Source organism: Hypoxylon trugodes (genome assembly GCF_022578975.1).
Source record: "Hypoxylon trugodes strain CBS 135444 unplaced genomic scaffold F4822scaffold_6, whole genome shotgun sequence".
Lineage (NCBI taxonomy): Eukaryota > Fungi > Ascomycota > Sordariomycetes > Xylariales > Hypoxylaceae > Hypoxylon > Hypoxylon trugodes.
The window spans coordinates 3,184,149-3,205,576 of NW_026250021.1; the positions used below are offsets into that span (position 1 = coordinate 3,184,149).

Here is a 21,428-nt window from a genome sequence, read left to right on the forward strand (position 1 = left end):
TCGCCTCGCTGAGTTCTTTATAACAATTGGACATGCTTTGCGCAATACTTGGAAGTAAATAAGCCCGTGTTACCGTCGGAGTTTTTGAGGATCCTACATTGTCTCAGAATCTTACAAGACCGCGCATTGCATACCTAGGTACTTATTCTGTACCACTCTTCGACTCCGGACGGGGACTGTCCATATTTGATGATCGTAGATAAATACAATAAAGTCGCTAGAGTCACGATTTGTTTGTTGTCCCGAATTAAGTATGAGATGTCTATCTGTCTGGGTACATATATGTATCTGGATTGCTGGTATCTCCTTATCCGTTGAACTTACCAAGCTCGGTAACGCATGTCTGTACCAATGAATGAAGCCTATGGGAATTGTTTCACAACATAAGCGTAGCCCAAAGTAGTAAGGGGTGGCTGCGGCCACTCACTGAAGGGGCTATTAATTTGTTGATCAAGTCTTTTCGTTTTCCATGTATGGCAGCATTCCGATTGAAAAATGATTTGTCTTTTTCGACCAGACGTCTGTCCTATGCTTCATCCAGAAACTATGATCACGTCTTGAGGGGAAAAGCGTTCTAGATCAGAGTCCTATCATTAGTGGGTCATTGGCCACCTATGGGCCTTTGATCTCGTTGGTATATCGTCTAGTACTCGATAGGATCAACAGTCGATAGGGGTATTAAAGCTAATCCCGCTGGTCCTGGGGGGTTTTCTTTACCCCTCATCTCATAGTGAAGCCACTGGTGACACAGCAGTCTCTCGACTCCAATCGCGAGTCAAATATCACACAGTTCAGTCCGATACTTACATCCTTTTTGATCATGGGTGCACAGATACTGGCTAGATTGCCAATCCGGGGGACATGGCTACTCATCTCTACGTATCTCCTATTGCGGGGTTATCAGGGTTATCAACTGTCTGGGGCCACTTACCTTTGCTTGACGAATAAGTATATGCTGTTCGACGGAACCCTACATAGAATGCTGTAACATTCAACCAGTGTTGAATAGTTGCCATTTTTAGATACATAAAAGGGCAAGGAGATGAAGCTTGTCACTTCCGAAAATGAGGATCTGTTTCATACGAAATTGCTATTTTGAAGGCTTAAGCCGAAAAAGCGCCACGATATACGATGCAGCGAATCGGATCCTCAGGTAGCTTTTGGAAATAGGGCCATTGGATGCTAAATTATTCGTCACGTACCATCAGGAGTCGGTCCGGGTAATATACTTCACCGTTGGAGAGCACCATCTTGTGAATACCACAGCGGGGTGTTCCTGTCGCTATCCCTATTGACCTGGTTTATTTATGACTTCGTCGCCATAATACCCTTATGAAAATGGGGTCCATCTAAAAAACGTCGTAGGAAAAAGTAAAAACAAATCGTCAATGAAAGCTGACTTGGTTCCCGGAACAAACTCCCTAGACAAGCTTACTACGCGACCCATTAAAACCACCTAATTTTAGAAGAAGCACCATATCATTGGCCGACTCCCTCAGCCGCATTCGTCTTATCTTGGGGACATCACGATGTTATCAGATTCATGCAACTTTTGTGATACATTAGGTACCAAGGTACATATGTAGTAACAATCAACATTAACTCATAGCTAATTCCATACGCTGAACCGTTATGATCTCCCCATCACGGATTGAAGTAAAAATTCACAGAAATAATTGTAGATTTCGATATCCACCTGCTGGATCCGGTCAAAGCCTCCCCGCAATCTTATTGGACTAAATCTCAATCCCTGGCGCCTTCAATACCGAGCCGTCGAATAAAATCGATAGGGGATAGCCTCCCTCTCCACATTGGACGCCAAGGAAGAGGAACTTATGTTGCACCCCAGGGATGACGTCTCAATGTCTCACTTCGAACGAACAACACTGGAAATGGTGAGTAAACAAATGTTCTTAAAAGCTACCATCCCCACGCTCATGTTAATGGAATTTTTCAGGTGAGGCAGATGGTTAGCCTGCTCGCTGAATTTACGTTAGCGAACAGGCCATTGTCGGGTTGATGTCTACCTAGGTACCTGGGTACTTGAAGTCTCTCGTTCTTTCAGATAAAATGTTGTTTGCGGTCCTTACTCTTCTTGCCGGACAGGCTTTTGCTGTTCCTTCTCCACTATCCGTCAAGGCCAATCAAGCTTCAGCTCAAGCCTTCACATCGACCTCAGATCTTAAGTATAAATTGAGCGCCGTCGATGCGCCCGTATCTGGCGCCGGTAACCCCGGAGATACATCAAAATGGAGCTTGAGTATTGACGACACATCATCCGGGTACAAGCAAAAAATCACTGGTTTTGGAGGTTCAGTAACGGATGCCACTGTTACTGTCATCAATGCATTGTCTGCCGACAAACGATCTCAACTCTTGAAAGAGCTAGTAACTTCGGACGGTGCTAACTTCGCTTTACTTCGTCATACGATTGCCGCGTCGGATTTATCTGGTCCTCCTGCTTATACGTATGATGATAACAACAGTAGTGCGGATCCTAATCTTGATGACTTCGGCCTGGGCGACCGTGGGACCGCTATGGCAGATTTACTGAATGAGATTAAGGGTCTTCGTTCTGATATCACCATCTTCGGGAGTCCATGGAGCGCTCCTGGCTGGATGAAGCTTAATAGGGTAAGCCATCCTATACCCCAGACGGTGGAATAGTTATAATTTACTTATATCCTAGGTTCTGACTGGTAATGCCGACAACAACTGGCTCGACTCGCAGTACTATACGCAATACGCTCAGTACTTTGTCAAGTACCTCCAGGCCTATGCGAAGCTCGGCGTTACGCTCGACGCCATCACCATTCAAAACGAGCCTCTTAACAATCAGGGAGGTGGTCATGTCACCATGTACCAGACCGCTGATGAAGCTGCGAAGGTGACGCACGATTACATCGGACCTGCATTGCGCAGTGCCAACCTAGATACCCAAATCTGGGCTTATGATCACAACACCGACCAACCTAGCTACCCCCAGACGGTCATCGACGCGGCAAGCGAATACGTTCAAGCAACAGCATGGCACTGCTACGCAAGTGATCTCAATTGGACAGTTCTCACCGATTTTCATAACACGAATCCTGACAAGGCGCAATTTATGACGGAATGCTGGACTTCGCCGCAGACATCATGGTATCAATCTTCCAAGAACACAGTCGGCCCGTTACAGAATTGGGCTGAGGGCTCACTTATGTGGACTTTGGGTACTTGGACCGAAGCTTCGGATGGAACGTTCGGGCCTTATATCAACGGAGGTTGCTCTACTTGTCGTGGTCTATTCATAGTAGACCAGGATGCGGGCACATATGAGTACACGGTGGATTACTATATGCTGGCTCAATTTTCCAAATACATCCCCAAGGGTGCAACAATTCTTAGTGGCAACGGTAGCTACAGCTACGATGGGTACTCCGGCGTACAATCCGTCGCTTCGAAGAACCCTGACGGCACACGAACGGTTGTAATTGAGAACACGTTCAGTAATGATGTTTATCTTACGCTGAACACGACTAGCGGCGAGCAGTGGAGCGGTAATCTTCTCGCCAACAGCACCACGACTTGGATCTTACCTTGAGCTATAATTCGTGATAACCCAACATTTACCTCCTGTAAATATTCTATTAAATTAACATATATAGTCGCATAATTCAATCATTATTGTATATGGATCACAAGTACAGCTTAATTATTACCATACGTGTTCAATCTAATAAGTTAGAATCTGTCCTCCATAACCGCCTAGATACTAGCATTAACCCCTATTAGCCCCTATCTCTATGGATATCGTCGAAATAGGCTTCAAATCTGGGTCTCCAAAATTATGGGGTAAAATCTTGGAGGGTGGCCCCCCTTTTCCCCACCACTTCTAGATCTCTTATACGACCTCGCCAATCAGCGCGCTAGGTTTTAAGTTATTAGGAGATCAGATAGGGCCACTACAACATCGTATTTGCCGGACCGAATAATGTTTCACTTCCCCTTTTCCCTCTAATTAAGATGGAAGATAAATAACTCGACGCGACTTTGCCACAAGACGAATGACTCGCTTAGTCACTCAATTGCTACAAACTCTTTCTTTCGGAGAGCAGGTGATTGGAGGTCACAGATCTGAAGCGGAAGGTGTATAAAGTCACTATATTGTGTTTGAGGATACACTACTATCTCGTTCCTTAAGAGATCCTCGCCGTTTACCCATCTAACACTCCACCTTGGTGTACTTACGCCCCTCCTCGAGCTTAATAGCAGTGCGAGTGGTGCGACGGAATGGTGCAGTAATGGGCCAAGTCACTACCTTCAGCAATAATAAAACAAGACCAATGAGGTACAAGAAAATGCTGAAAATACCCATCAGAGTAATTGGAACAACAGCTAGAAGGAAGTTACCTATAAACACATTAGTATTGATGCCTCTGATTTCAACTAGGAGGGCGAGAGCTTACCAAACATTCCATGACGTCGCGAAATCGTTTGCCACAGTTCACCACCAAGAACGTGCGCAGCTCCACCCCAAGCATATGGACCCTTAAGGCGGAACTTAGCATTGAGCTGAGCACCCGCCGCCCAGATAACCGGAATTCGGTACCACAATGCCGAGCGATACTTCGACGCAGACCAACCAGCCCTAACTGCGTCCCAGAATCCGGGAGCGGCTCCCATATCGTATGCCAGCTGGTACGCGTACGTCTCGTGGTCAACACCATATCCGATACGTGCACCAGGCGCCGACCTTAGACGGAAGTGGTGGTCGTCCTCATCGCGCAGGCCTTCAGTACGCTCTGGTGTCATTAAATTCAATAGCCAGAGTTGCGCCTGAAGTTCCGCTAGAGGTGGAATCGCGCCGTATCCGGGGCGCACAAATCCGATGAAACCTACGCTCGGATCCGCCCTGTTCCACACAGATCGAACATCGGTGTCACTCGGCATTGGGTATCGGTCCTGGTGGTGGAAAAAGGGGAACTCTTGACGGTATCCCGTGGCGAAAATTAGAACGTCGGGTTTGGTGGGGCCGAGAGATTGCATGCGCTCGTACTCCGGTCGTCCATTGTCGCGGAAGTGCAATGTGCCCGCGCTATCGACGTGTGTAGGCCAGGGAGCTAATTCAATCGTGCGACCGGCGGGTGCCTTCTCAGTAGGCACCTGGAGAATTGAGCGACGAATGCGCTCTACGACGCCAGGGTTGGTTGGACGGTAGGGTGCGCTGATGTAGGGAAGAGCCTTAGGAGCACCCTTGTTGAAGAAAAGCTTAGATACGTGGTAACGTTCCTTGGATATCTTTCCAACCCATTGATCGATACCGGCCGTGGTACCTGAGACAAGCCAGTTACTGGTCTTGACACCCCAGTCATATACGTTCCAGGTGAAGAGAGTATCCCGGATTAGGGGGTGCAAGTACATGGAGTCGAATAAAGGGGCTTGCCAACTGACATCAACAGGTAGCTCCCTATGGTTGGGGTCCGCCTTACGCCCGAGGATAGGGAACCATACGGGGTTAGGAATGACCTTAGGAGCGCCGAGGAAACCATCACGGTGGGTGAGGACTACACGTCGGGTCGGTGAAGTCACGGCAAGGTGGGCGATATCTATACCAGTCTCTCCGGAACCGAGGACAACGACGGTCTTGTCGCGACCGAACTCCTCGCGCTTCTTAAACTCAGACGAGTGCTTGACGACCGGCACTTTCTCGATACCTGGGATGGCGGGGATGTTTGGTGTAACGTGTAAGCCCGTGCAGACAGCAACAGCTTCACACTCGTACGTCAAGACCTCCGCATCGGCATCATTAGCCTTGCGGTAGTGGATAACGTGACCGCCACCAGGACGGCGCTTAACGGCTACGACCTTGGTAGAAAGGTTGATGTCGGACCAAAGGCTAAAGTGGTTGCAGTAGTCGTTTAGGTACTCTACATACCTCTCAGCGGAGAGGAAATCAGGGTCATCATCGTGAGCCCTAAAGTCGGAGAAGGCTGTAAGGAACTTGGATGAGACCAGCTATAGACTGAGGTGTTAGTTTGTGATATTGTTAAGAGGTTGAGCTTGGTGTCTCTATAGGTAGGAGTATACCCATTAGTACATACCTCAGCGTCCTCATACGCGCGTTGCGAGAAAGTACCACCAACTCCAGACTCTGCTTCGAATAGCATAGCCTCAATAGGCTTACCAGGGAAGTAGTGGTGAGCTGTCTTAAGGTACTTCAGCGTCACCAAGCCCGAGGGGCCGGCACCAATGACTGCCACGCGCATTTTGGTGGTATAGTAGTTCCTAGGATAGAGTAAAAAGATCGGTAGCCCCGAGAAAAGAACATCTCAGGAGAAGTCAAAGGACCTCGACTAGAGAGACGCCCTCATGGCGTATCGGGTTGGCCTGGATATAAGTAGATACCATAGAGCCCTGACTCCCTGACTCGTTCCTATAAGGCCCAGGGAAAAGGGGGGGTATCCACTAGTGGTAGATCGCATTCGGTATTACAAGGAATCCGGAGTATTTCATACTGCACGTCTTCCCCGGATTTGAAAGTCCTATTGATAAGGTATCAATCAGCCAATTGATGAGGCGGGTCGTCTGGTCAGCCCCCAGATTATACGCCCCGTACATGCCAATTCTAGACCGGCTCCTCCATGCTGACATCATGCACTAGCTTGTTGTGAATCTGCGGCTATTCCCTGCATGGATAGCTTCTAAACCAATCCGAGGTGTATTTCAACGATCTAATCCTCCGCATCTGATCCCTCTCGCACGGGCGAATTGTAACCTGGTTCAATCAAGGTGAGCCAACTGCCTCTTTGGGCTATGGATTACAAACCGTTTGTAATCGTCCTCAAATCAGTACTCGACCACAATTCGACCATGAGCTTGCATCTCTTAAGGCAGGCCGCTAGGTTAACCATGTTTTTTGTTTATTGATAAGCGCCGGGTATCTCAACTCCGTTCCAAAAGTGTCAGGGAGATCAACGCCGTCGATAGATTTTGAATTGGCGTGATTCAAGCTTAATATCCGCAACCAACCTGGATCTGCAATATTGACTGGAAAGGCAGGAGTCTGTATAGGGGCGTGCATGCTGTATGTTTTCACATGTCGTTTGTGAGAGATAGCATGGTTGGCGGTTCGGACGGGTACAAGGCATAACCAATTGGTATCGAGACGACGAACTCTAGAGACTTTATTGTCAGCCAGCTGTTGGAAATTAGGATACTATGGTTTTTATCTAAGCTATCATCCAATTGCTTCGGTTTTCAATGACTAGTTTCTAAAGTCTAGAGAGCTTGTAAGAATAGTCTACTCACACGGGAGCGCGGCGTGGTCGCTTGGCTGAGACCCATGAAGATGCCTATTTCGACACTTACAAGGTAGCTCTGCGGCAAAGAACCTTGAACCTTACCCCTCGTTATCACAAAGCCAAAGAATTAACCCAGGACCAAAAATGGCCAATTGAGTAAGTGATTACCAACGCCGCTTCGCTCTTGTGAAACTCCGGACCAGATATCTTGCGCTCCAAGGTTGGGTGAGGTAGGTGGTGGGATCTGATATGCAAGTCCTTATTACCATACCGTAACTTTACGCGCTTTGCCTGCCCTTGCCCCCCTCGAATCACTTCCTCGGATGTTGGGAATGGGAGTGTCCTGGCCTGGGTCATCATCATGACTCCTATTTTCCCGTCTTCTCTATTAAATGCTTTCAAAGCTACACCGACTATACCAGCTTTCGAACACGGCTCACGAGTGGTCACACGAGGTCAGGTCCTAGACCTTGTTTCTCGATATGTTGGGGGACTATCTGCCATCGATTCCAGCTTAGGACCCGGCGACAGTATCGCGATATACACCGGCGTTACGCCTGAGGGCTTCGCAGTTCAAGTGGCAGCACATGTTCTAGGCCTCCGGGTTGTTAGCTTGAAGCCTGGTATAGCTACATCAGAACTACCCACAGTCGTCGCCGATACGAAGGTCCTTATCATTGATGAAACAACTCGTGCTGAGATCGAATCAGCCCCGTCACTAGCGCCTTCAGTAATCCGAGTGGAATCTTTATCCGGAGATACTGCTATTCTTACACCCCAAGGACGCCCACATGATGTCGCTTTGGTTTTATATACTAGTGGTACTACAGGCGGGCCAAAAGGGGTCGAATACACATATGAAGCGATGACTGCTTCCTGGGTATGGCAACGTTCCGCTTGGGATGCTAGCACAGAGTGCATGGGCGCTAAATATGAACGTTTCATGCTCTTCGGCACTCTCGCTAGTACCGTCATGTTCGAACATCTAGGTCTATGCCTCACGGGCGGGGGGACGGCAGTGATACCAAACACACCATTGCCTCTCCTCAAGTTTCCGGATGTACTCGCCGAACTACGAATATCTGCGGTACTTTTTACCGTACCGCGATTGTACCATGTACTTGAGGTGCTCAAATCGAACACTTCCGACTTCGATTTAAGTCATCTTCGGTCTATTGTCGTCTCGGGCTCGACGGTACCGCCACAAAAGCTAAGGGGTGCGATAGAACGCCTTGGTGATATCGTGCATAACGGTTATGGCATGTCGGAAACAGGTCTGGTGTGCTTACTCTCTTCCGCAGACGTCGCAGCATACCCCGAAGCCGCCAGTTCCGTTGGACGTCCTTGGACGGGTGTTGAAATTCAAGTACGCGATGATAATGGGGTTAAAGTTCCCCTCGGCACGGTCGGACATGTGTGGGTATGGTGCCCCAGCGCATTTAGGAGTTATACAAATGAAGACTCGTCTGCTGTGTTGGATGTGGAGGGCTGGATATGGACGCGAGACTTAGGTTCACTTGATGAAATGGGCTTCGTATATCTAACTGGACGAGCGCGGGATATTGTTATCATCAATGCCAATGTGTATCACGCAGGTGCGATTGAAAATGCACTTACGGAGCACCCGGATGTGGATTCGGCGTACGTTGTGAGCGTACCGGATGACAAAATAGGCGAAGCCGCAGTAGCTTTCCTTTCGATAACTTTGAAAGGTAGAGCACCGAACCTTGATGCGCTGAGGGAATTAGTAAGGAACAAAGTGAGCCCGGCTGCAGTGCCGATAAGTTTCACGACTGTTGATTCTGTGCCAATCGCGCCCAGTGGCAAGCCAGACAAGCAGGCATTACTAAAGTTGTATAATACAAGAGAGAGTTAAATTCCCAGCAAAATAAAATAAAAATCAAAGATCAAAACAAACCTACCAGGAAATATATTCCACAACATGAAGGTTGTGGGCTAATGCCGCATTCCTGATCAGTTTCCTTTTCATTGCTTTTCCTTGCCAACGTGGACAGATGATCAACCCTCAATAGGGCATGTCGGCAGCAGATTTAGAAGCCACAATCGCCAAACCGCCAATAAACTATCATATAGCTACGGACGCCGTACATGTAGTAACATATTCTGTTTACTATATTTCTTTTGGCACTATCAGTACAGAACCATACACTGAGACATTTGCTGCAAACCCTAGTGCCCATTCTCTAGGCCTCGAGATTTACCATTTGTCCGATTCTTTTTCGGGTAATATATTGCTTTTTCTAACGATGGAACAGGGCCTTAATAATTTACGCCCTCTTTGAAAGAATGAGATTTCGAGAAATTTAATAAAAAACTCGAGTGGGAACTATCGAGACTTCGTTCATTAGAAACGCGCTAAGGCGATGACGGTGAAAGAATACACGTTAGGCAGAATTTTATATCTCCTACTTATCTAATGCACCTCGCCACGCGAGGAATACAGCCGCCACTAGAGGTGATGCCGTGTTATCTTCTATGGCCAAGTCACACAGAACTCACTAGATTAGTCGATTATCACATAGAACCCTTGGTTCCGATTAGCCAGTACAACCCACGGTATTCGAAAAGGGGTATTGACGGCTGGGTGGGATTTGGTTGACCATTCTTAGTGCCAGCCAATGTAATATCAAGGGGGCGCTGTTGATTTGGTGTAATACATGTACGGCATAAGAATAATACAAGAGAAATAGAAGAATAAGCAAGACTAATATTAGGCAAGTCAAATTGATAATTCCGTTCGCGATACCTGATGTTAATAGAGTTCTTATGGCATCAAGACCAGATGATTGGGACGTTTGATCGTCAAGTCGCGCTTTGGACCACGCGTTCGGGACAGATTGGAACTGGAAATGGAAATCTGAGATATTTGTGGAATCCCAATAAAGAAATAAGAAACAAAACTCACATTCGTTTCGTCTTAGGGATGTTTAGCTAAGCTAATATAATAGGGTGACTTCCGGAGTTTCTGAGGAAGATCGCAGTCATCTATGACCGCAAAGTCCTACCTAACTTAGACGATTCTGACCATAATGTAAATGAGATAAGAGATACGCATTATGCTAGGAATTGTGCAAAATTATCTCGGATCTTATTGTCTCCCTAGTATTAATGATGCTCTAGGCTACCTACCCACCTAAGGATTCGTATTCATGCTTCTCGAAGCCCCTTTTATGGTGTAATTTTTAATTGCAAAGCTAAACACAGCTGGGTACTTGACAGCGTACTATCTCAGGGAAATGGCTTTCGTTTAAGACATTGTGAGCGAGTACGAATACGCCACTATAGACTAAACTGCCATTTGACCGAAGGTTGGTGCGGGTTGTAATGAATTTAATAGCTACATTCGATGCAACTCTGGATGTAGGCAATAGAAGATTCAACAAAAGCACTCGTTAGACATCTGCCTTGAATATTACGACTGCAGGATTGGAATTTCTACTTGAATTGACGCCTATCGCACCAGGGTTTTCTCTTAAATGCCTAGAGTGGTATTATAAGCCTGTGATGCGTTGTAATTGCATCAGAAACAGCTATGCAGATAATTGCCTATCTAGAAGCCCGCAGTGGACCACAATGGCTTGAGATTAAGGCCATGAAGAATGTACATAGAGAATACCGGATGAATAGTCGTTAGCGTAGGCAAATACTCGAAGCATGCGTAGGGGGAAACTCGCTAGTCACGCTGCGTAAACAATGTGGGTGACACTACAGAATCACCATTGTCTGTACATGCATCATACATCTAGAGGCACTCTAATTAGGTACCCGGAATATTTTGATGGATTATCTGGTGGCGTTTTAGGCGTTCCTAACTAGGCAGCACACCTAATAATGTGCCGAACTCATCGACTTAGATCCCTGGGGAAAAGCATACTTCTGTCCTACTCCCCAAATTGTGGCTGCATTTTACCCATATAAAATAAAATTCTCCTACACTCGGGCTTAGGAGATAATCTACGGTATTTAGATTGATCGTAATCATTGTATAACCATAGTGTTGTGCTTAGTTGCGAAACCGGGATTTGGGAGCCCAACTCGATGACCGAAGAAGACAGTAGAGTAAAATCGCTAGGTAGGCTTGGGCTTACGTCCGGTGTTTCCGAAGCTGAAGACGAAACTTTTATCTACCTTATGGGGTATAAAAATGTTGAAATCGTGTGGATCCGGTGTTATTTAAAATAATATAAGGGCCTTGACTGTTGCATCGTGACGTGCCATTGAGAAATCACCAAATCTGGTGGACTCTTATCTCGCATGCCTAGATCCACAGGTCGGGCTTTAGAACATCCTGGACTTACTAGATCAGTCTCTTGGGTATCCAAAAGACTTGGAGATTGGTTCGGATAGCTATATGCCGTTCAGGCACAGCTTACCTATCCTAAGCTAATTCTTGACATGCGGTAGTACGGTACAACTGGATATATGAAATGAGCCTTACCGGGCATAAACTTGTATCATAACTGAGCTGACTTCATTTTGCTTATAAGAAATGGGGACTAAAGGGTGGCGTTCTTTTCCCGGGCTTATAGTTATGCATTCTTGCAAATGGCTTCGGAGACATTTTAATAATCTACTATCCCGCGCCCGAACTTCCAAAGTTGGTAGTAGTAAAACTAAGTTAGCCTTCTTTCTTGCTTCCTGCAAGAGATAATGTACAGATACAATACCCAACGGAGGCAAGGCATCCCGAAATAATGGAAATCCACACGTGGCTATTAGTCTAGAATTATTTTGAGCCTCTTGGCAGGTTACGTGGGAGTACTAGGTAACAAGGTTAGCAAGAAGTTGGACCGGGTTGAAGGAGGCCCACGATTCCTTGGTTTCCGTTGGTATTATAGCCGTATAAACAATAACTAGCACGCTCCAAACGTTTAGCGTTGGTTTACAAGACTTTCGTTGAGGTTTGAGGCAGGCCCACGAGACTTTGACATCGTTGAAGGATTATTCGACGTTGGATGTTGTGGGTAAGGCACATTGTACAATTTTGAGGCTATGTATTGCAGCGCTGACAACTTTAGTGAGTTGGAACTCTTAGAGTTGGTGACGACTTGTATTCTAACGATATGTTGAGGCTTTACGCCCCATCGCAACCTTTGCGGCATCTCCAAATGCACGGCACATCTGAAGTCTTGTCGTAAATCTTCCTATTATATTAGGCTAGCGTGTTCGGGATGCTAAAGGATCCCGAGTACGAGGTAACGAATCCGATTCGCAATCAACATGCATATTATCCTGGTTAACATACCCATGGTTATAAATTCGTGTGATAGGCTAGTATCATACGGGACTATACACCGCATTCAACGCCCATCATTAAATGTTTGCCAAGAAGTTTTCGGTAGCAACGGATCGCGTCATGATATAGTAGAATTAATTGGATCTTGGGTAACGAGCTGCACGCGGATCTACCTACATTAGTATGTACTTCATGTATATTCTTCATGTGTGTGTATATGCTTCATGTCGGTATCCATTCCTTGGTATACATGTGATAACCAGGTATAGAAACAGGTAGAAACATCATGGCATGTTAAGACCCCTGAGGCGATGCTGATCTGAACACCTAACATAGGAATGTTTCTTATAAGATGTCCATAATAAGAAGTCCGTAACGTTATCGCATATTACGACCGACTCCGGGGTCGGATTCGGCTTCGGGGAACGGATAAGTAAGGAACCCGAAACCTGGGTGGGATTTTTAAGAGACAAGAAAAAAAAGACTTCATTAAAAAAGAATAAAGATATCATCTTACACAATATCGGATGACGGGTAGATTTCGGAACATTCTTATATGAATGGCGGTACTTACATATGTAATTGGGTAGGTACTTAGAATTAATGAATAAATGTATCAGGGGCATTTGAGGATTGTCTTGAAACCATTGAGTACTATGAGAGCATTATAGGAGATACTTGAGTAAATAAGAAAATATGTAAACGAATAGATTGACTGTACTAGGATTTAATTGGCTGTCATGCAAGACTAATTACATATGTACATGCATCATTATCTCAGCAATTGAATACATGTGTATGTACGTACATGTAGGTGGTTAATAGGGGTGGGCTGTGTGGGATGTTATGATTGAGAAAGTTAATTGGAAACTCTTTTTCTTCTCTTTTTAGGATTCTGTTTCGTTGCGGATTGTCGGACAGATATAAGACCCCGAAAGTTGTATGCGGGTAGTAACCATGTGGAGATCTAAAAAGGTCTGAGGCTCCTTATTCATCTTCTTGTCCTTCTCGTGCGTTCTTCGGCTTAGTTGTACTCCGGAGTAGATACTGGATCGGGAAAGGGTGGAACCTTAGAAAATTCTTGGCTCTTTGATTGGCTGGAATGAGTTGAAGCCGATGGAAAGGTACAAGGGTACATGGTTCGGATACCTTTCGGTGACATCTCATTGCTCATCATGGCTCATCGTTGCTCATCGCGGGAAAGCAGGCTCTTTATTCTAATCCACACCGCTCGATCTTTAAGATAAGTCTATGTACTTGACGTATCTAGGCATGCTAATGGATGCACTTGACTTGACTCGTGCCCTGTCGTCTCACGTCACACGACAGCCATGTAACGGAACCCGTAGTACACAGACCTATTAGAAGTATACTTGCACTTTGACCTTTTTGCTTCTTTCGAAGGAGGAGAGTGATGTTGAAAAACCTGATCAATGTACTTGAAATGGTAGAATAATATCATGCGGGACATACATACAGTATAAGCCAATTGCCAAGCCCAAATCGGATATATACCTACAAAGGTATTACCGACCCCTAACATTGGTTGCTGAGATCATTCTGCACTGATGATGAATTATTGATTATCAATTGACTCATCCCATCCACTCAAGGTTATCTGTGCCGGTGTTGTACAGATTCCGAAGGAGAATAAACAGTTCTGTTGTGATGTGATGAGACGGCGGTCAGACTTCGCCTCTGAAACGAATTCATCATCATCGTATATTCCAAGCCTCCGAGCTGAATAAAATAAGGATAAAGCAAAGAACCAACAAAGTGTTAGATCTTACAAATTCATATTTCAGTTGATGACGACAAAAGACCTCAATAGTAATTGTTGGAATCAATATACGTGTGATAGAGTAGGTTGCGGTATTGTGAATTCCCCGTTGACCGCGCTTTTATGGATTTTCTAACGGTTGCGGGTTCGAGATAAGAGTCCGTCTGGGGACTGCGGGGCAGAAGAAAAAAAAAAAAAAACTAGTGGGGGGAACGGGTAGGTACCTATGTAGTACCTACCTACTCTTTAGTGATGGCGATTACCTACCCTGGTAGATTTTCAGGGAACCTTGGAATTCCCTCTGCGTGACATGCGGCCCAGAACCTTATTCACACTAGCGTCTATCTACCTAGGTATCGGGTTGTCCTATCTTGCGACTCTTGTACCTATATGTATGTACATTTAAATGTATAATTTTATGTATTTAATTGAAATATCTCATCAGGTATACCGATTACATAGCCGGATCACTTTATTTCTAACGTTCATAACTCCCCGAATCCTAAATCCTTGAAATATACATGTAGTAAGTAAATAGAGACAGGCAGACAGGCTAGGCAGTTTAACGGAGATTGGGTCAATGGTCATAGCTCTATTAGCTTAGCCTGCATAACTTACCTAACTCACATAGGTAGTAAAGACAGTACATAGTAGGTAATTAGGTAGACCATGTCAACGGAAACGGGATGCTCCCAAGCACGCGGACCCGTCATTACCCCGGTCCTAGTCTAGTCTACCTAGGTACCTAAACGGGTTTCTTGTATTCATCTTAAGTTGTAATTGTACATCTGAGAAGGTACTTACCTACATACGTACATAGCTAGCGTGCGTATAATTGTCAGCTCGGTAAGGTGTGGAGCCACATGGAAACTTACTACTACCTACTACCATACTAGTACAGTTAAGTCAGGTAGGCACAGGTACATCTCGCAACCCGGTAGTCAAACGAGCCCGAGTCGAGAACGACCCTGAAAAAAATAAAAAAATACGAAAACGAGGCGAATAATATTAAAACGGCCCTACTTCCTTAACTTTTCTCGATCTTGCTTTTTCTCTTTTCCGTCTCAGCCCTGTGAGTGTTAATTCACTACTTACACATATCCTACCTAGGTATAAGGATGTTTTGAGTAGTTGAAGCTCTCTCTAAGTGTTCCCACCTCTTCATTTTTAGTCACCTCTTCACTTTTTAGGAGGAACTAATCTTTTATAGCTTTATTTACATTACATTACATTACCTTACTCTCTAACCTTACCTAATAATATTTCTTAGTTATATCTTATAAAATATTCTTACCTCTTATTATACCCTTGTAATTCGGGAATCAGAGATCGTGCTGTGCCGTCTTATTAGCGACAATCGCAAAGATCGACCTCGAAGCAACTCCAATAGGCAACTTACAAGTTATAAGTCAGCTGGACTATATCGATAGCGCAAAGACGAACGCGGGGAGGAGAAGAAAAGGTACAAGGGCAGCAACATAAGAGTCGAGATTCTCGGGGTGGTAGATAATTTATTCTGCCACCCTTTTCGACAATGTCCTTCGTAGCGGCTGGTGGCGCATTTACCAACTACGATCGTACAGCGCAAAACACCGGAGTTCCACCAATGTCGGGTCGTCGCGAAGATATTGTGGAGGAGAAAGAGTCCGCAGTGGCGGCGCACAATGATATCGAGGAAAAGGGAACTATGACGGGTTCGAGTAACGGAACACAAGTCGAAGATGATTCCGAACTCGAACGCCGCGAATCCATAGTACACGATCTCGCCCGCCGATATACCACTCAATCACATGCCACTGGGGTTAATGGACAGAACCCATACTTAGATGCGGGGGAGAACTCACCATTGAACCCTCATTCTTCCCATTTTAGTGCACGCGCATGGGCTAAAGCCATTGTCAATTTGGCTGATCAAGAAGGTCATGGTTTCCGAACCGCGGGTGTCGCCTTCCAGAATTTGAATGTTCACGGTTTTGGTGCCGAGACGGATTATCAGAAAGATGTTGGTAACGTCTGGTTAGAAGGAGTTGGATTGGCGCGTAAGCTGTTGGGTACGGGTCAGAAGAAAATTGACATCTTACGCAACTTCGATGGTGTCGTTCACAAGGGTGAGATGTTAGTCGTTCTAGGACCTCCCGGTTCAGGATGTTCAACATTCTTGAAGACGATTTCTGGTGAAACCAATGGTATTTACGTGGGGGAGAACTCCTATTTCAACTACCAAGGCTTAACAGCTAAGGAAATGCACACTCAACACCGTGGTGAGGCTATCTACACGGCTGAAGTTGACGTTCACTTCCCCATGTTAACTGTCGGCGACACTCTGACATTCGCCGCTCAAGCTCGCGCTCCACGACATCTTCCCGCTGGTGTCGACAAGAAGACCTACAGCGACCATCTTAGAGATGTCACCATGGCCATGTTCGGTATCTCCCACACTGTGAACACGCGTGTTGGTAATGAATACGTCCGTGGTGTGTCTGGAGGTGAACGAAAGCGTGTGACCATCTCTGAAGCCGCATTGAGTCGTGCTCCTCTGCAATGCTGGGATAACAGTACTCGAGGTTTGGACAGTGCCAACGCTGTGGAATTTTGTAAGACGCTTCGAACCCAAACAGAGCTATTCGGTACTACCGCCTGCGTTTCCATCTACCAGGCTCCCCAAACGGCTTATGACTGCTTTGACAAAGCTCTCGTCTTGTATGAGGGTCGCCAGATCTTCTTTGGTCGTGCCGACGCGGCCAGACAATATTTCGAGAACCTTGGGTTCGAGTGCCCCGCTCGACAGACCACCCCTGATTTCTTGACTTCCATGACAAGCCCGGGTGAACGTGTCGTCAAGCCTGGATTCGAAGGCCGGGCTCCCCGTACACCTGATGAATTCGCAGCAGCATGGAAGAACAGCGCGGACTACGAAGCCCTCCAAGCCGAGATCGAGGCATACAAGTCCGACCACCCTCTTAATGGACCGGACGCTGAGGCATTCCGTGCTTCGCGAAGGGCTCAGCAAGCCGTTGGACAACGACCCAAGTCTCCTTACACCTTGTCCTACGGGCAGCAGGTCGGGCTATGTCTCTGGCGTGGTTGGCAACGACTTACTGGTGACCCTAGTTTGACTGTTGGTGTACTCTTCGGTAACTTCGCTTTGGCTCTTGTCATCGGTAGTGTATTTTACAACCTACAACCTAATACCGCCAGTTTCTTCCAGCGTGGTGCCCTACTCTTCTTCGCCTGTCTCATGAATGCCTTTTCTAGTGCTTTGGAAGTAAGTGGTTACCCCAACACCTTGCAACCCCTGGGTTGGCAAATGCTAATTAACAATCAATAGATTCTCACCCTCTATGCCCAACGTCCGATCGTCGAGAAGCACAGCCGATATGCGTTATACCATCCGTCAGCGGAAGCTATAGCGTCTATGCTGTGCGACATGCCTTACAAGGTCGTCAACTCCATCATATTCAACTTGACATTGTACTTTATAACGAACTTACGTCGTGAACCGGGTCCATTTTTCTTCTTCCTGCTCATTACGTTCTTTACGACAATGACTATGAGTATGATCTTCCGTACCATCGCATCCGCCTCTCGAACCCTGTCACAGGCTATGGTACCGGCTGCGCTTCTCATTCTCGACCTCGTCATCTTCACTGGTTTCGTTATCCCCATCGACTATATGCTCAAATGGTGCCGTTGGTTAAACTACCTGGATCCTCTTGCGTATGCATTCGAATCTCTCATGGTAAACGAATTCCACAACCGTGATTTCAAATGCACAAGTTTTGTGCCAGACACGAGAGTTCCGGGGTACACAGACGTTGGTGACAACAACCACGCCTGTGGCACAACTGGTAGCGAACCTGGAAATCCGTATGTCAATGGTGATAGGTACATCAATTCGTCCTTCCAATACTACAGCTCGCACCGCTGGCGCAACTTCGGTATTTTGATCGGATTCATGCTTTTCTTCCTGTTCACGTACATGGTTGCCGCAGAACTCGTATCCGAGAAGAAGTCCAAGGGTGAAGTCTTACTCTTCCGACGTGGCCACAAACCCGCCCAATTCAAGGAGAAGAAGGGTGATGTTGAAGATGGCGAAGGTCCTCGTGTTGGTCCCAGTGTGACGAATGCTAGTCGTGCTAGCCGCGCTCGAGCCAACGCCGGTAACGAGAAGGATGCCGGTGCCCTCATGGAGCAGTCTAGCGTTTTCCATTGGAAGGATGTCTGCTATGATATCAAGATCAAGGGCGAACCAAGACGCATTCTAGATCATGTCGACGGTTGGGTCAAACCTGGTACTTTGACTGCTTTGATGGGTGTCTCAGGTGCCGGTAAGACGACTCTTCTTGATACTTTGGCTGATCGTATCACTATGGGTGTCATCACTGGAGAAATGCTCGTCGACGGTCATCTACGTGACAACTCTTTCCAGAGGAAGACTGGTTATGTCCAACAACAGGATCTCCACCTTTCTACCACCACTGTCCGCGAAGCTCTTAACTTCTCTGCTCTCCTCCGTCAACCCGCTGATGTACCGCGTGCTGAGAAGCTTGCCTATGTCGATGAGGTGATTAAGCTATTGGAAATGGAAGAGTACGCTGACGCTGTCGTCGGTGTTCTCGGTGAGGGTCTTAACGTCGAGCAGCGCAAGCGTCTCACTATCGGTGTCGAACTTGCTGCCAAACCTCCTCTATTGCTATTCGTCGATGAGCCTACTTCCGGTCTTGACTCTCAAACTTCGTGGGCCATTTTGGATCTTCTTGAGAAACTTACCAAGAGCGGACAGGCTATTCTTTGCACCATTCACCAACCTTCAGCCATGTTGTTCCAACGCTTTGATCGCCTGCTTTTCCTAGCCAAGGGTGGACGAACTGTCTACTTCGGTGACATCGGAGAGAATTCCAAGACCATGACCGGCTACTTCGAACGCCATGGTGCTCCTGCTTGCCCTCCTGAAGCCAACCCTGCCGAATGGATGTTGGACGCTATTGGTGCTGCTCCGGGTAGTTCAACTGAGATCGACTGGTTTGACACGTGGCGTAACAGCTCTGAGTATAACGAGGTTCAAGCCGAGCTTCAAAGACTCAAGGATGAAGCATCTGATATCCCCCCTCCTACTGAGGATGAGCAGTCCTACCGTGAGCACGCTGCCAGCTTCCCTCTTCAACTATGGGAGGTTACGCATCGTGTTTTCCAGCAGTACTGGCGTACACCCTCATATATCTATTCCAAGGCCGCCCTTTGTATTCTCGTCGCGCTGTTCATCGGTTTCGTCTTCTTCAGAGCTCCCAACACCATCCAGGGCATGCAGAACCAGATGTTTGCTATCTTCAACTTGTTGACTGTCTTCGGCCAGCTTGTACAGCAGACTATGCCGCATTTCGTCATTCAAAGGTCTCTGTATGAAGTTCGTGAGCGCCCGTCTAAGGTTTATGGTTGGAAGGTCTTCATGCTTTCGCAGATTATTGTTGAGTTGCCATGGAACACCCTTATGGCCGCGTTGATGTACTTCTGTTGGTATTACCCGGTTGGCTTACATAGAAACGCCATGGAAGCCGGTCAGACCACAGAGCGTGGTGCTCTTATGTTCCTACTCCTCTGGACTTTCTTGCTATTCACCTCCACTTTCACTGATATGATCATCGCTGCTTTCGAAACGGCTGAAGCTGGTGGTAACATGGCCAATCTGTTGTTCACTCTTTGCCTGATCTTCTGTGGTGTCCTCGCTAGTCCCGACACTTTCCCTCACTTCTGGATCTTCATGTATCGCGTCAGTCCGTTCTCGTACTTGGTGTCGGCCATGTTGTCGGTCGCTGTAGCGAATACAAATATTGAATGCGCCAATAACGAATACGTCCATTTCGATCCACCGGCAGGCCAGACCTGCGGCCAGTACCTGGCTAATTACACAATGCTTGGTGGTTATATCCAAGAGGGTACAGAAATGCGTACGTCGGACTGCAGCTTTTGTACGGTCCGGGAGACGAACACATACTTGGCTCAGGCCTACTCATTTTATGGTAAGTTTTCATCCCTCCCTTGCGTTGCTCATAGCCACCCCCTAGTCACGTGGCACCAATAAAAGTACCAACAGAATAGAAACTAACATTATTTGTGTTACAGACGAACGATGGCGTAACTTCGGTATTATGTGGGCCTACATCGTGTTCAACATCTTCGCTGCCCTATTCCTATACTGGCTCACTCGTGTGCCTAAGGGCAAGAAGAACAAGGTCAAGACGGCGTAAAGTCGCAACAAAATGAAAAAAATGAAAAAAGTAAAATCTCAGAAAACAAGAGAAGGATGAAGATCCATCACAACTCTGCTGCCATATTACTATCATTTACACTTCAAACACACACTATTGCACCCTAACATCTTGACATTCATATAGTCTCATGTTTATGTTTATGCCATACCATGAGTTCTATCTGCAGCGGATGGATTTTTCTTATTTCTCTTATCATAATGTACATTTGCATAATACAGGGCGTACTAGGGAGAGCTGAACTAGAATACTACACAAAGTAGTTAGTCAGCGTATTGGTTGGTTGGTTGTGAGGATAATAGATTATATATAGATCATCTACCATGAATATAGAGGAAGAAGGGCGGTGCCCCTGATGAGATGTCTGTTTATATTCTGTGATTCCCGAGTGCCTTTACATTGGTTGTTAGTGTTGAAGAATGGCGCTTCTTAGCTGTATTTTCTTTAGCAGCCAACTCCCTAAAACGATTTAGGGGTCTGAGTACTACGCGCTAATTTTCTGTATTTTGGGGCAAAGCGTCGCGACATGCTTAAGCTCGTAGTAGTGCGCCCGAGCTAATGACGACTTGCCCGTTTCGGTTGAAGCTAAAAAACCATTGGTATATATAAGGTCGTGTAGACGCGTAGTATCCAATTCAATCAAATTGCACCATCATGTAGCTAGTAATTAGTGTGTACATACGAACTACTGCACAACCCCTTTTAGATCACAACTCGCACCCTATCCGTTTCGCCATACCGCTCTATTAAGCTCGACTCAATTGCTAGAAGCGAAGCGTTAATTATTGTCCGTCACCCGTATACTAGCGCTACAAAGAACGGCGTCACGGCATCTTTTGAAA

General features: G+C 46.4%; 4 protein-coding genes across 4 annotated transcripts; 3 read left to right on the plus strand and 1 right to left on the minus strand.

Annotated features, from left to right (window-relative positions):
* Positions 1 to 1,521: 1,521 nt before the first annotated feature.
* F4822DRAFT_408621 (glycoside hydrolase family 30 protein) lies at positions 1,522 to 3,680 on the plus strand. The gene is made up of 3 exons (XM_051458590.1): positions 1,522 to 1,895; positions 1,958 to 2,634; positions 2,690 to 3,680. The coding sequence occupies exons 2-3, from the start codon at positions 2,071 to 2,073 to the stop codon at positions 3,581 to 3,583; spliced, it is 1,458 nt and encodes a 485-aa protein (XP_051313886.1). The 5' UTR covers positions 1,522 to 1,895; positions 1,958 to 2,070; the 3' UTR covers positions 3,584 to 3,680.
* A 285-nt stretch (positions 3,681 to 3,965) lies between these two features.
* Positions 3,966 to 6,347, minus strand: F4822DRAFT_302585 (FAD/NAD(P)-binding domain-containing protein). Its single transcript, XM_051455197.1, has 3 exons — positions 6,084 to 6,347; positions 4,449 to 5,997; positions 3,966 to 4,392 (listed from the first exon to the last, which is right to left on the minus strand). Exons 1-3 carry the CDS (start codon positions 6,246 to 6,248, stop codon positions 4,205 to 4,207), a joined length of 1,902 nt encoding a protein of 633 aa, XP_051313887.1. The 5' UTR covers positions 6,249 to 6,347; the 3' UTR covers positions 3,966 to 4,204.
* Positions 6,348 to 7,387: 1,040 nt separating this feature from the next.
* F4822DRAFT_302581 (acetyl-CoA synthetase-like protein) lies at positions 7,388 to 9,200 on the plus strand. Its single transcript, XM_051455196.1, has one exon. It carries the CDS (start codon positions 7,645 to 7,647, stop codon positions 9,157 to 9,159), a length of 1,515 nt encoding a protein of 504 aa, XP_051313888.1. The 5' UTR covers positions 7,388 to 7,644; the 3' UTR covers positions 9,160 to 9,200.
* Positions 9,201 to 15,292: 6,092 nt separating this feature from the next.
* On the plus strand, positions 15,293 to 21,017 carry F4822DRAFT_408657 (ABC-2 type transporter-domain-containing protein). Its single transcript, XM_051458591.1, has 3 exons — positions 15,293 to 17,585; positions 17,649 to 20,337; positions 20,441 to 21,017. The coding sequence occupies exons 1-3, from the start codon at positions 15,855 to 15,857 to the stop codon at positions 20,563 to 20,565; spliced, it is 4,545 nt and encodes a 1,514-aa protein (XP_051313889.1). The 5' UTR covers positions 15,293 to 15,854; the 3' UTR covers positions 20,566 to 21,017.
* Positions 21,018 to 21,428: the final 411 nt, after the last annotated feature.

Bases quoted from the DNA above. Each gene is read 5' to 3' on its own strand.
- F4822DRAFT_408621 (XM_051458590.1), top strand. From the start codon at position 2,071: ATGTTGTTTGCGGTCCTTACTCTTCTTGCCGGACAGGCTTTTGCTGTT. The intron at 2,635-2,689 runs GTAAGCCATCCT...CTTATATCCTAG, and splicing joins GCTGGATGAAGCTTAATAGG to GTTCTGACTGGTAATGCCGA.
- F4822DRAFT_302585 (XM_051455197.1), bottom strand. From the start codon at position 6,248: ATGCGCGTGGCAGTCATTGGTGCCGGCCCCTCGGGCTTGGTGACGCTG. The intron at 5,998-6,083 runs GTATGTACTAAT...CTCAGTCTATAG, and splicing joins GCGCGTATGAGGACGCTGAG to CTGGTCTCATCCAAGTTCCT. The intron at 4,393-4,448 runs GTAAGCTCTCGC...ATGTGTTTATAG, and splicing joins GCGACGTCATGGAATGTTTG to GTAACTTCCTTCTAGCTGTT.
- F4822DRAFT_302581 (XM_051455196.1), top strand. From the start codon at position 7,645: ATGACTCCTATTTTCCCGTCTTCTCTATTAAATGCTTTCAAAGCTACA.
- F4822DRAFT_408657 (XM_051458591.1), top strand. From the start codon at position 15,855: ATGTCCTTCGTAGCGGCTGGTGGCGCATTTACCAACTACGATCGTACA. The intron at 17,586-17,648 runs GTAAGTGGTTAC...AACAATCAATAG, and splicing joins CCTTTTCTAGTGCTTTGGAA to ATTCTCACCCTCTATGCCCA. The intron at 20,338-20,440 runs GTAAGTTTTCAT...TTTGTGTTACAG, and splicing joins TCAGGCCTACTCATTTTATG to ACGAACGATGGCGTAACTTC.